The sequence below is a fragment of the Acinonyx jubatus genome, chromosome B1 (genome assembly GCF_027475565.1).
Source record: "Acinonyx jubatus isolate Ajub_Pintada_27869175 chromosome B1, VMU_Ajub_asm_v1.0, whole genome shotgun sequence".
Taxonomy (NCBI): domain Eukaryota; kingdom Metazoa; phylum Chordata; class Mammalia; order Carnivora; family Felidae; genus Acinonyx; species Acinonyx jubatus.
The window spans coordinates 181,430,522-181,445,365 of record NC_069382.1 but is presented as its reverse complement, the minus strand read 5'-3'; the positions used below and the strand labels follow the sequence as shown (position 1 = coordinate 181,445,365).

Sequence of the window (14,844 nt, the reverse complement as noted above, 5' to 3'; positions counted from 1 at the left end):
GTCACCAGCCTTGTCCCACAGAGCTTTATAGTAATGGAGGGAATGGCCAATTAAAACAGACAGTTCCCACAGCTGATCTATTTGGGTGGGGAGAACTGAGGATTCCATTGAGCTGTGCCCTGGATTTAGGGGCCTGGGAACACTTAGCAGAGGAAGGAGCATCCAACTCGAGGCCTGAAGGATGACGGGCACTTGAACCTCCGAGGCAGTGTTCAGATCACCAGACTGGTGAGCTAACGACTTTTCTCTTTAGAAAATTCTGGTCAGTGGGTAAGATACAACCCAACCCTCAAGTGAGGAGGGGCTTGTTTTGATACGTTGCCACATGTCCTTATCTGAAAGGTTTATAAAATGGATTCCCTTAATTCCATTTTCAATTCTGCTTCCTAAAGGACCAGTGATAAGGCTTACATGTGGTTAAGGGCAGAGTTTGTTAATAAATAATTTTCAGGCTTATTGAGGGCCTACTGTGTACCAGGCACTGTTTTAAGCACTTGGAATATATCAGCAAAACAAAAATGTCTGCCCTTCTTCGATTTGGATCATTTTGTTACAGTGTTACAAGTGATCAGATGGAGTTGAAGGATCAATAAGAATTAGCCTGGGAAGGAAGCTTGGAACATACTGGGGAACAGCATTGGCAAATGTTGAGAGTGTATGCTGGATATCTGGTGAAAGTGAGGCGCTCATACAGGACCAGAGCTGGACTAGAAGGTCACCACTTCTTAGAGGAGACCCGAAGGGAATACACAGAGGTGGAATTGAGATTTTCCTCAGAAAATTCTTTGATACAGAGACAAATCAAAACCCTAATAGTTTATTCCTTAAAAGGAGCAACAGTAATTTTGCCGGAAAAAAAGATTTTCTTCATTAAAGAAAATGTAACTAACCATGCCCCTCAACTATTAAAAATCAAAACTAGCAATGACAACAGGCCTTCAACCCAAATCTCCAGAGCACTCACAGCATGAAGCGCCATAAGTTTTGGAGAGATCCTTCAACTTAAACTAATTGCCACATGTACAGTTAAGTAAATGAAGAAAGCTTTAGAATGTAATTGTGAGTTATGAGTTCAAGAAAAATTATCTCCTAAAAAACAGTTTCTTTGATTTTAGAACAGTTGGTAGGTAGGCATTTTTTCCAGCAGCAATTTGGATGGCAGGACCAGTTGTCTTTTAAGCGTCATTCTAGATAGTGATGGCAAATCCAGGGCATCTTCAAAGAACGCCCGTTTTCATGTGGGGAGATTATCTCATTTATTTAAAAGAGTTGCTCAATAAAGGACAAATTAAAGAGAAAGGGATTAAGAACATCCTGGCTGATTTTATAGGAATGGTTCTGCTTGATCTGATTTTGGTTGAAACTGAATTAGTATGCAGTTATTATAATAATAATTATTATATTTATTTATTAATTATTAATATAATAATTATAAAATTATTATTATAACTGAAAATTATTATTATTATTATTCAGAGTATAAGCATGGGCTCCATGAGAGCAACAAAGGCAGGTTGTTACATGATGAACTCATAAAGCTTAGCCCGTAAAACAATTTGATAACATTTAATAGTAATACCGGCCAAGTCTACGCGTAGTTTCCACAAGAACTGCTCAAGTACAGCATGGGAGAGACCAAGAGTGGTCCAAGTTCAGTATGCATTAGTAGTATGACCAGATTTCTAAACAACTAATGTGACACCAGAGTGCTTCTCATTTTGGTATACTATCAATGCTGAGAGATGTGTCTATTCCCTGCAATGGGTTGCTTGATTCCGGAGACCATATTTCATAAGGGGGCACATTGAAAACCTGAGGCATGAAATAAGAGGGCAACTCGTGTGCTGAAAAGCCTGAAAACACTTCCATATGGGAGGAGGCAAGAGTAGAGGAGACTTAGGGGAACATGAAATGATCATCAGCTTTTTGAAGGGCTCTTCCTGGAGAGAAAGGAGTAAGTACGCTTTTGTTTTGCTCCAGATAGCAGGTCTAGGACATGGTGTGAAACTACAGGAGACTTAATTTCTGGAAAAGGAAGAAGCTTATACATTGTTTCGCTTCCAAATAAAAGGATCACAAAAAAAGTAGTGATGTCTTGTTGAAAGTGTTTAAACGTTTCCCCGAAGACTACCTCCTAGTGACGTATTGTAAAAAGTACACTAGTGCTAGGGGCAGGGTTGAAATAAAAAACTTTCCAACTTCTTTCTTATTAAGAGGCTTCGCCTAGGGGCACCTGGGTGGCTCAGTCGGTTAAGTGTTCGACTTCAGCTCAGGTCATGATCTCATGGTTCCTTTGTTCAAGCCCGGTGTCTGGCTCTGCACTGACAGTGCCTGGGATTCTCTGTCTTCCTCTTTCTGCCCCTCCCCGACTCACTCTCTCAAAATGAACAAACTTAAAAAAAAAAGAAAAAAAAGAGCCTCCGCCTAGAAGAAATCTCATTTGACTAATGATCATTATTACTGGTATATTCTAGTACATAAATAATACTTCATTTATTCAGTTAAATATTAAGTACCCACTAAATGCTGACTCCTCATCCAGGTGCTCAGGATATACAGTGAATAAAGAAAGACTAAGTTTCTCCATTCTTAATTATTTTCACGGGATAGATAAGAAGGATTAGGAATTAGCACATCAATTGTAGTGATGTAACTAAAATACTTGGATTATTTATTCATTTAAGTAGGTTAAATATGCCCAATAGTACTTTTTGTAGCATTTTTCTTAGCACATACTTTTAAAAATTAGTAAAAAAAAAATATTTCTGTCTAAATGAAGGCAAATTTTAAAATAAGTAAGTTTATGTTTTGAATTTTCATAATGTTGAATGCATGTAATAGCATTTAAATACCTTCCAAAGTAAAATATGAATAATTTTTGCCTTGTGTACCACTTTAAATGATTAATTGTTCATTCATTTTGCAAGTGTTTATTGATTACCTGTTATGTTCCAAGAACTATAAAAGTTCTGGGTTGGGGCACCTGACTCTTGGTTTCGGCTCAGGTCATGATCTCATGGTTTGTGGGATTGAGCTCCATGTCAGGCTCTGTGCTGACAGTGAGGAGCCTGCTCGGGATTCTCTCTCTCCCTTTCTCTCTGCTCCTCCCCTGCTCATGTGTACTTGTGCACGCTTGCTCTCTCTCTCTCTCTCTTAAAATAAATAAACTTAAAAAAAATGATTATAACTTCTCTGTCAAGTATAGAGAAGGCGTGGGTGAAAGAGGGAAAGCAGTTAAGAGAGTCTTACAATAATCTAGATGAGAGTTGATAGTCCCTTGAATCACATGGAAGGAATGGAGATGGTGAGAGGTGATTGGATTCTGGATGTTCGTGTAAGGTAGAGCCATGCAAACTACTGATGGATTAGATGTTGGAGGTGAGAGTATAAGATCATGGGTGATTCCAAGGATTTCCATGAGCAACTGGAAGATTTGGAGTTGCCAATAACTGAAATAGGGAAACCTGAGAGGGAAGCAGTCAGGTGGAGTTATAAAGAGAAGAATTGAGTTTTGGGTGGTAAAATTTGAGCTGTTCATTAAACATCCAAGTAGAGATGTTGAATATCGTAGTCTGGAGTTGAAGGTAGAAGTCCAGGCTTGACAAATAAATTTGGGAGTCATCAGTGTTGATAACGGAGAGGAGAGGACCATGAACTGAATCTGGGGCATCCTAAAGGTAAACTGTCACGAGGTAAAAGTGAGCCAATAAAGAGACTGAAAAAGAGGAGCCAATGAAATGGAAAAACCTGGAGAAGGGGCATCCTGGAAGCCATGTGAAGGAGGAAGGAGTGATTAACAGGGTCAAATGGTGGCACTGGTCAAGGAAGATAAGTTCTGAGGTTAGATTTAGCAATATGGATATCACTGTGTACCTCAACAAAAGTTTTATCAATGGAGTGGTTGGGACAGAAACCTAATTGAAATGGGTTCAACAGAGAGTCGAGGAAGAAATGTTGGAGATATTAAATGTAAATAACTATAGAGACCTTCTGCTATACAGGGGATCAAAGAAATGAGGGAATATCTAGGAGTAACGTGGGAGTAAGTACATTTAGGCTGAGAAAAATTACAGCATGCTTAGTATGGTGATAGAAGTGATCCAATAAAGAGGGAAATATTGATGCAGGGAAGGATTGCTGAAGAAATGTCCTGGAATCATCAGGAAGAGATAGGGTCTAGGACACAAAGTGAATGAGTTGATCTTCAAGCTTAGTTCGTCTGTAGTAACAGGTGGAAGACAGGATGTTGTGGGCAGATATGGTGTGGAGGGCTGATGATACTGATTTCTGATTGCATCTGTTAAGGATCGTCTGAGAAAGAGGGGGTGTTGGAAATGTGAAGAGGGGGGAGGTTATGAGAGAGTTGCCCAGAACAGTGGGAGAAACGGTACCAGGAGTTGTCCTAGTTCAGGTTACTAGAACAACATACCGTAGACTGAGTGGTTTAAACAACAGACATTTATTTCTCCCAGTCCTGGAGGCTGGAAAGTCTAAGATGAAGTTTCACGATCAGGGCTGGGAAGTCCAAGATGAGTCCAAGATCAAGGCTTTCCTGCTGGCTGGCAGATGACCACCTTCTCATTGTGTCCTCACGTGGCACAGGGCGAGAGAGAGCATGCTCTTGGCACTGATCCTGTTGTGGGGGCCCTACCCTCATGACCTCACCTAAACCTGATTACCTCCCACAGACTCCATCTCCCAGTACAATTCCATGGGGAGTTAGGGCTTGAACACATCTTGGGAAGACACAAAGATTCAGTCCGAAACAGGAACGTAGTGTGCTTCCCAGGTGGCATGAAGGACCCACCTGAGGTTTGTGGGGATGAATTTACATTAAAGTGAGCTCTGAGGCCTTGTGTTTGTGTATGTTTGTATCGTCAAGTTCAGCTATCCAGGCCTAGGTGTACTCTGCAGACAGTTGAGTTTAACCAGTTGAGTTTAATGGGATTTTTCCAGGTGACCATGATAAGGGGAGGGAGGAAAAGAAGAGTGATTATATGATGCCTGCCCGTAATTTAATTAAGCTGGCCAGCGAGGGATGTGAGGACGCAGAGATCAGTAGCAACATGGGAGGTCAGTGCCTTGTGGGTCCTAGTGGGATGGAATAGTTTTTGAACTCAGGGTACTAGAGGGAACGAACGAGGAAGATAAAAGGTGCTTGAAATGGAAAGGTGTGGGGAGGTTGCAGGTATTGGTGATGACAGATCTGAGGTGTGACCACAGCTGGAAGGGGAGGTGGAATGGAGAACAGAATCACTGGAAGAGAGGAGGAATTCAGAGCAATCGGAGGTATTAGTATGATTATTTCAACAAATAGGGATTTTGTTTTTCATGCGTCAGTACTTGAACTTTAAAGAGAAGTGGGGTTGGGGGAAAAAAGCGAGGATCCAAGCAGCCCATATGATACTTGATTACATTTTTTCTTAAACCTAGAGAAGGAGCATCCTGGAAGCCATGTGATGGCTTTTGTTCTTCTGCACCTTAATGTCCTAATGCTAATCACCTAACCCAGTATCACAGGTCCCTATCACAAGCATTGTCATAGCTGGCCTTTCTTCGTCACGTTCTATATCAACATTGATTTTTTAATGCAATAATTGTTGGTTCTTCAGCATTGAATACATTCCTGGATGATCCTGAATTTGCTGATGTTATATTGAAAGCAGAGCAAGCAATAGAATTTGGAGTTTTTCCAGAAAGAATCTCTCAAGGTTCAAGTGGAAGTTACTTTGTGAAGGATCCTAAGAGGGTGAGAATTTCACAGATCTACTGTATATAACAGAAATTTTGGAAAACACTAAATGTGGAGTCATTATGAGGTTCTGAAGCTATTTTCCTAATCTGATTGCACCCTCTTTTCAAAAATAAAGGTGGGGGGTTGTTTTGTGTTTAACTAGAGCATTCTGCTATTTAGAAATAGCGCTATTCATTTTAAGTCACAGTTTGCTTTCCTACTATTTTAGTACTTGGTTTCAAGCAATTACGGAATGTTCACATTCAGCTATAGATTTGTTGAGTTTATATTCGTAAGTCCTTACTTTACAGCATCTATATTAGCCAAGCAAAGTAGAAATTTAAACTTTCAAAGGCTTGCCCTAGGAATATTTGTCAGCATTATGCCAGAGGAACCTGGGCAGCCTGAAGCTTGAAGGCATTGGAATGTGACATCGTGAAATGAACCAAAGTAGAATTCTAGGGCAGAAAAGAGAAGTTGATATGGGACTTTGTTCCAATTAGTCTAGATTTTCAGAAATCTGTATTATTATCTTTAAAAGCTTCCTGAATGATACATAACCAGCAGTTCTTTCTTCAGGAGTAAAAAAGGTTATGATTTCATCCTAATATTCTTTGCAAAGATCCAAGTTACATTTTAAAACAGTCTTTTTTGGGATTTATATATATATATATATATATATATATATATATATATATATATACATACACACACACACATATATATACATATACATATATACGTATATACACATATATATGTGTGTGTGTATATATATATATATATATATATATATATATATGGTAATGTCAGTCTCTCAGTCTTTCCTCCAAGTTTGATTTACTAATTTTTTCTTCTTAACTTTTTACTAGTGACTCAGATTTTATTGCATTATAAAGCAATTATATACTTAAAATTATAGTAAGATTTTTATTTCTTGTCTAAGGATAATTCACCCTCTAAATTTAATATGAATATATTTTATCAGACCAGTAATAAAGATTATAGACTTTAGACATCCATGGGCAAATTTTTTTTAAGAGGAGAAAATTTATTTAAAATGATTCACAAAAAAATAACTGGAAAAAGATTAGGGTAGGAGAATCTGACAACATCTGAACATATAGCAACATATATTCACTATATCCTATCATTACCTTTATATTTTAGAGATGACTTTTTGTCATTGGCTTTATTAGTTCATTTAACAAATGCTTGAATGCCTACCGTGTACCAGGCACTGTGCTGAGTACTTGGGATACAGCCCTAACAAAGTTCTTGCCCTTTAGAATGTACATCTAGTGAGAAAGTAGCTGGTAAGTAAACACATAATATGGATATTTAATAGATACTATCTGACCTAGAGCAGTAGTTTTCAAACATTATGAAATCAGCAGAACCCTTTCTTAAGTTGGAAGTCCAGTAATAAAACAAGTGAAGTCAGAGTTAATCTAGTTAAGTGGTAGGGGGTCTTAGAGCCCTACTCTCATTTCCCCTCTCACCTTTCCTAGTGTTGCTGAGAGCACAGTTTGAAAACTACTAGCCCAAAGGATTACTGATTTTACATTGTTAAATGAGAATGGATATAAAAACACAATGAGAACTAAACCTCTTAATATTTAAGAGTTTATATCTTAATATAAATATCTAAATATCTTAATATTTAAGAGTTATATCCAAATCTGGTGGGAAGAAATAGAAAAAGATTACCAAATGCATTTTATGGGTTATCATCTCTCTATATTAAAAGTCTCAGAAAATGTCTCCTATTTTATATAGAAAATTATTGGTGTATTTAAACCCAAATCAGAAGAGCCTTATGGTCAACTGAATCCAAAATGGACCAAATATGTTCATAAGGTCTGCTGCCCTTGCTGCTTCGGTAGAGGCTGCCTGCTTCCTAATCAGGGATACCTTTCTGAAGCTGGTGCCTCCCTTGTGGATGAAAAGCTGCATCTGAATATTGTACCTAAAACAAAGGTAAAGGAAAAAATTGGTTTTCATTATGTGCTTCTAATTTATAGTCTACTTCTCTGCGAACACTTTAGTAATATTTCTGATGACAGAACCTGAAGTTGAGCCCTTGTTTTGGTAATCTGGAGACATGAGTAACCGATAAATTGATTCTAGGGGAGATGCTCAAAGTGTCCAAGCAAGTCTCCCTGGCTGCTGATGCCTAGATGATGCTGACGATAAGACAAGAAGAGAAAGAACTAACATTTAGAAGGCAGAAGAATATCGGTGTTCTAGAAATTCTTTCTATTTAGCCTTTATGAATTTTTACTTGAAGACTTCCTCAGAATATCCCTTCCTAATTCTACATCTCAGAATGATTACTTCTTTCTTCCACTGGCCAGTTTTAAGCTGCCTCTCTCCAAAATATGTGCCATTTAACTGACTTTGCAAAATCCCTAAGCCTTTCTAGTTTAGATTCTCTGCACCGTTTAGGATTGGGTTGAACTTCGCTGATTTATAGCTTTAGAGTGTGTTTCATGGTGTATATGAGTAGAAACACTATAATGCAAATTCTCATAACCATTTTTCTAAACTGTGTGTTTCTAGGTGGTTTGGCTTGTCAGTGAGACATTTAACTACAGCGCAATTGACCGTGCAAAATCTAGAGGCAAAAAGTATGCTTTAGAGAAAGTGCCAAAAGTAGGTAGAAAATTCCATCGGATAGGACTCCCCCCTAAGGTAAGTTACTGTGAGAAACTTTATTTGGGGGGACAATTCAGCATGTATTACCTGAGTATCGTGTGCTGTAGGCTGTGGATATGATAATAAAGAAAATAGTTTTTTCATTCTCAAAGAGCTTTCAGTGAACAAGCAATCTCAGTGTGATATGAGAAAGCTGTTAGGATGGTTAAATTCTCAGAGAGGATAGAGGAGAGACGTCTAACCCAGCTTGGAGGACTGGGGATACTGTTTCCAGGAGGAGTTTGCATCTAAGGCTTTATAAAGTAATGGCTAAAAGCACAGACTTAAGTTGCTCTCGCAGCCCCTCTACCAGTTAGCTCTGAGCCCTTGGGCAAGTTGCTTGCTCCTTAAGCCCCAGTTTCTATAAACTGGGATGAGAAAAACTACCTCTTGAGGTTGTGAGATAAAATGAAGAAATTCATGTCAAGTACTTGGTATAGTGCCTGGCACATAGTATAAAAGTAAGTGGTAGTAATTCTTGTTTACGGACTACATAATGAATTTTGTTTTTTCTTATTACTTTTAGATAAACCTAAGGATTGGTTAGCAGCTGGCTAAGCAGGAGTGGGAAGGGTTAATGGGAAGGCATTCTAGAAAAACTTCAGGCTTTTATATATGTGTGTGGGTGTGTGTGTGTATGTATATATAATTTATATATTTTTTTATTTTTTTATATTTTACATTTTTACATTATATATATGTAAAATGTATGTGTATGTAATATGTATATGTAATATATGCATGTATATATATGTATGTGTGTATATATAAGTATATGTATATATATGTAATTTGTGTATATATATATATATATATATATGTATATATATATATATATATATATATATGTAATGTGACCTGTGATTTTGTTTTGTGGTTGCTATGCCTAGCATATATCTAGATAAAAGAATTTGAGTAGAAATTCATGGTTAACTTAAATTGTTTTTAAAATTATACTCCAAGTAAGGAGGAAGTTTGAAAATTTTTACAAGGCCTGTTATTCCTTGGATATGATAAAATTAAGTGTGACTAAAGAAAGATATTATTTCCATATTTATGACTACTTATTAAGTGCTTTAAAGAAAACCTTTTAGATATATAGTTAAAATTTCAGGCCAACAATAAGAACATAGTGTTAGGATAAGACATAGATTTTCTTTGTGGTTATTTGTATTTATGAGACCAACCAGGTAACCCATGTGTCCTGTGCCATAAATACATTTAGTAATGTTAATGACAGAAATGCCTTTTAAAACAGACATATCTTCAAGGAAAGGATTTTCTTAAAAACCACTTAAAACCAAGTTATGATTGATTGATTTATTCTTTAAAATTTGTGACCGGATCTTTAATCTGCAAAGTTGAAGAATTCATTTAAAAAAATAAGGATATAGTCCATATTTTATGTTGTAAAAAAATCCCAGAGTATTTCTTCAATAAGATAAAAGTATGCACGGTTATTAAATGACCAGGATAGGTGTAATATTTGGCCACTATAATTAAGTTCATTTTAATGAATATTTTTAGAAAACATCAGTCTGAGTTGAGATTTTCACCTTGAGGGCACATGTGCATTTTCTTTTTTAGTTATCCTAAAATAGCTTCCATGCTCCTTAAAAGCCTAGGGTTGAGCATTTTTACTTTGCTATGTATTCTTTATGTGGCTGTTTAAAACTAGTGTATAAAAATAGTTTGATAAATATGGCTTATCTAAATTAGTGTTAACCCTTCTATTTTTCTTATAATGTTTATATAACATTTTATGATGATACTGGTGAGAAATTAAAGAAGTAATTTCTTTGTTCTTGTACTTTCTTTTCTAACTCTAGTTCTTAAAATTATAGATTGGTTCCTTTCAGTTATTTGTTGAAGGTTACAAGGAGGCTGAATATTGGCTTAGGAAATTTGAAGCTGACCCTTTGCCCGAGAATATTAGAAAACAATTTCAGTCACAGTTTGAAAGATTAGTTATTTTGGATTACATCATCAGAAATACAGGTATTGAAGTTCTCTTACTTGTTTACTCAAATCTTGTTAGTTTGCAGATTGTATTCAACTCTTGTTATCCAAATCAAAGACATAAAATTTTGATACAGAGGTCTGGAGGCCACTTTTTCTCTACCTGCCTTGGAAAACAGATGTAGTACTGACTCCCTTGGGCAGAGTTAATCTTGTACTGGAGATTCTAACTCATAGCAGTCTCCTGCCTGGGTGGTAGAGGTCAGTTCTTGTCCCTCCTGGGGAATTTCTTAGCAGCAGGACAAAGCCAGAAATATTATCTGCATAATATGAATAATTAAAACTTGATTGTGTAAATTATTTTAGATGCTTATTTTGACTTTAGGTAACTGTTAGCATAGTCTATAAATACATTAAACTTGATTTTTTTTCTGTGCTAGAATGGAGCAGTGGTGTAGATCATCTGAAACAGTGGCTCCCAAATACGGTTCCCTGGACTGGCTGGGTCAGTTTCATGTGGGGACTTGTTACACATGCATCTTTTCAGAAGAGTGCACCCCAGTCCTGCTAAAACAGAAACTCTGCATAGGGGGCCACCAGTCTGTTTTAACATGTCCTCTCGGTAATTCTGAAGCATGCTGAAATTTGAGAACCACTGGTTCAAAATATTTGCTCATTTATACTAGTTTCTGAAAAAGCATTACATACTTTTCCAGAGTTGCCTTCTTAATTAATGTGGTCTTAGATTAATGTTAAATTTGATGTAGAGTCATAGAGTACTTCTATACAGACATTAGGTGAGAACCTACCCAGAAATTTGCTTGGTAATAGAGGTACATGCTTTTTCTTCCTGAGGGGAACAGAAGTTACCCTTGATTTTAATAACCTTGATTTAATAGTTCTTGATAATACATACCTCACAGAATGGTTATAAGGATTAAATGAATTAGTGCCTGTTAAGTACTTACAACAATGTCTGACAATAGCGTAAACCCTCAAAAAGTGTTAGTTAACATTTGTAAGTATTTTTTGGCTTGTATGTGTTAGGTTGGAGCCTTTAATATGTACACATGTGCCACAGATAACCAGTTAAGGTCTTGAAAATCAAAAGGTGACTAGAATATTTCCTTTGATATTAAGCTATGATATCCATAAAAACTGAAGTAACATTTGTTTTGTTTTGAAAGACAGGGGAAATGACAATTGGTTAATCAAATACGAAAAGCAACAGGGAAAGGAAGTTAAGGTAAGGAAATTTCAAAATTATACACAGAGACACACACAATTTCTATAAAAGATTCCTTAAATTTATGTTTTTCTTCATTTCTTCATTTCCTTCACTTAGATCCTTGGTTTTATCTCCTTTTGCTGTTTTTCTCATCTTTTTTCTTTCCTCCCCTGTTTACACTGCATTTTTTAAATTTCTAAATCTCTGTGCAGCTTTATTTTTTATGTTGTATTAGAGTAGAAGAATGATACCAGCTTGGTACTTTTTTTTAGAACTTGGGAAATTCGTTGTAGAACCACGACCACCAGATTTATTTTGCTTTTATGTAAAAAAGGTTCTGGTATTTTTGGTCGACATGTTTATATTTTAGTAATTCACTTCTTTCTGAGTCTTATGACTCCATAATGTGGATGAGTCTCAAAATCCTGCTGAGTGAAAGGAGCTACTCACAAAGGGAACACACTGATTCCATTTATGTGAAAATCTACAAAGTGCAAACTAATCCCTGGTGACAGAAAGCAGACCCTGGTTGCCTGCGGGTGGGGTAGAGGGAGGGAGCGAGAGAGGGAGCCACCGCAAAGGACACCAGAAAACTTTCGGTGAAGGTTTCACATCCGCGGATGCTTATCAAATTGTACACTAATATGTGAAGTTTATTGTGTGTAAATTATACCTCAATAAAATTGTAAATAGAAGAAAAGAAATAAAAATAAATGGCAGTTACAGCAGAAATAGGTTTAAAATATACACATAAATATATATTTTCATAATAGTTGCTAAATATATTTTATTGGTGTATCTTGAGCAATTAGATTTTACTGAAAATTTTATTCTTTTGCTCTTAAGTATTTTGTGCATTTTCAGTGAGGTAAGATATTTGATATAAACTAAAAGAAACAAACCAGACATATATGACACGGACCTTCATGCTAATACTTCTCATTTTAAAATTGTCTTTTTTACCTTTTGTTTTTATCTAGGCCACTTGCTAATGGCAACCGTCTTATCTTTACATAATAAATACTCTTTTTTTTAATTTTTTGAAAGTTTGTTTATTATTGAGAGACAAAGAGAGACAGACCGTGAGCAGGAGAGGGGCAGAGAGAGAGGGAGACATAGAATCCGAAGCAGGCTCCAGGCTCTGAGCTGTCAGCACGGAGCCCGACACGGGGCTCGAACCCATGAACTGCGAGATCATGACCTGAGCCGAAGTCGGACGCTTAACCGACTAAGCCACCCAGGCACCCCCATAATAAATACTCTTTAACATGAAATCCCTCTTGCTGTCAAGAATGTAGAAGTTAGGAATGGCCTACTTTCTGTAATTATTGGTATCTTGAGATTCCTTCTACTGGACCTTTTTATAATTGTTCTTTGAAGAGTTTTATTTAGAAACATTTTGTGTTTGGACTAAATATTTCTGGGGTACCCCAGGAAAGACTAAATTTTTAATGAGGTAGCTTTGTTAAGTTCTCTTAAAAATACCAATATTTTACAAATGTCATACTTTTAAGCAGTATATCTAGCAGTAAAGTATCTGAAACAACAAATTTTTAAGTCTTAATAATTCCAAGTCCTCTTCCCCAAAAGGAAAGAAATGAAACCAGTACTATCTGAATTTATAATAGCAAATAAAAAATAGTGATTATGAAATTCTTACTGATTTATACGATGGTTTCTTCCCTTCAAGTGTGGAAATTTGTACTTTCTGATAACTTATTTTTTATTTATAGTAAGACCTTTAATAAAAGGCAACTTATTTATTTTTAGTCTCTTCAAATAAAAGGTATTTAAACTTCAATAATTTTTAAAAATTTATTTAATACTTGATCTTTTAGAAATATTCATATACATTTTTTTATCAGCAGCCATTTTTTCTTCTTTAGGAAACGAAATGGATTGATGATAAAGAATCACTTATTAAAATAGCTGCAATTGATAATGGTCTGGCATTTCCTTTTAAGCATCCTGATGAGTGGAGAGCATGTAAGTGTTTAGAACCATCTATACATTCTATAATCACCCTTTTCCAGAATGGGAAGGGAACAAAACTTATGGATATCAAAAAAAGGAAAAGAAAAACTGGGTGAAGAATAATCATTCACTAGGGCTCTGTTCTAGATGTGGGGATGCAAAGATACATTCTACACGGGCCTTGCCATGTTTGTTTGCTTATTTTTGAGGGACTGTGTCTGGTTTTGGTTTTTTGGCTTGTGTTAGTCTTGTAGAATAAGTTTTTAAATGTATGTAACATGAGAATCATCTATTTTAATATATGGATAGAACTTAACTTTAATGTTTTGGGTAGTATTCACTTACAAAACAGTTTAGGCCTACCTCTCCCCTTTTCAGTGAGTAGTGCTTTAACTGCCTTACCAGTCTCCTCTGTGGTTGAGGGTCTGGTTTGCTACATCTTCTTGAGCTAGTTTTATTTTGTTTAAAATTGTTCGTGACATCTTGAGATCTGGATTAATGGGTACAAAGTTTTTTTATAGAATTATAATTGGGGCACCTGGGTGGCTCAGTCAGTAGAGCATCTGACTTCGGCTCAGGTCATGATCTCACGGTTCGTGAATTCAAACCCCACATTGGGCTCACTGCTTTCAGCACAGAGCCCACTTCGGATCCTCTGTCCCCGCCTCTCTTTCTGCCCCTTATCTGCTCATGTTCTCTCTGTCTCGAAAATAAAAAATAAACGTTAAAAAAAAAAAAAAAAAAAAAAGAACTTCCTGAGTTACAAACTCACAAACCGTGAGATCATGACCTGAACCGAAGTTGGACACTTAAATGACTGAGGCACCCAGACGCCCCTTAAAAAAAACCTTTTTTTTAATAAAAATTAATGAATAAGTAAATAAAATTTCTGTGTCAGTTGATTAAAAAAAAAACCTGCCCATTTTTATTTTCAAGTTTTATTGCTTTGTGACCTATGACTGGCTGCATGAATTCTGCTGATTGAAATTTGTTAGTAATTCCTTTGTAATCTGGTTGATGGCCAGTTAAAGGGTACTTGAAAAGAACGTGTCTGGACACAAAGTTCTGCATCTGTCTATTAATTAAAGATTGTAGTTGTTAGTCAAATCATATTATTTTTTTGACCACTTGATCTGTTAATTTTTGAGAGTTGAAGTTGACCAAGATTGTGACTTTGGCAATTTCTTCTTGCATTTCTGTACATTTTTTGCTGTGTATTTGACATACATAAAGGCCCAGCATTTTGTATTGT

The 14,844-nt window shown here is 36.3% G+C and overlaps 1 protein-coding gene across 1 annotated transcript in view; it reads left to right on the top strand.

The window, feature by feature from the left end:
- PI4K2B (phosphatidylinositol 4-kinase type 2 beta) overlaps positions 1-14,844 on the top strand; it is a 32,119-nt gene that overhangs the window by 4,284 nt on the left and 12,991 nt on the right. The window contains exons 2-7 of the mRNA XM_027048673.2: positions 5,613-5,749; positions 7,514-7,714; positions 8,297-8,428; positions 10,276-10,429; positions 11,578-11,636; positions 13,505-13,604. Of these exons, the coding sequence (XP_026904474.1) occupies positions 5,613-5,749; positions 7,514-7,714; positions 8,297-8,428; positions 10,276-10,429; positions 11,578-11,636; positions 13,505-13,604 (783 nt within the window). The remainder of the gene's footprint in view (positions 1-5,612; positions 5,750-7,513; positions 7,715-8,296; positions 8,429-10,275; positions 10,430-11,577; positions 11,637-13,504; positions 13,605-14,844) is intronic.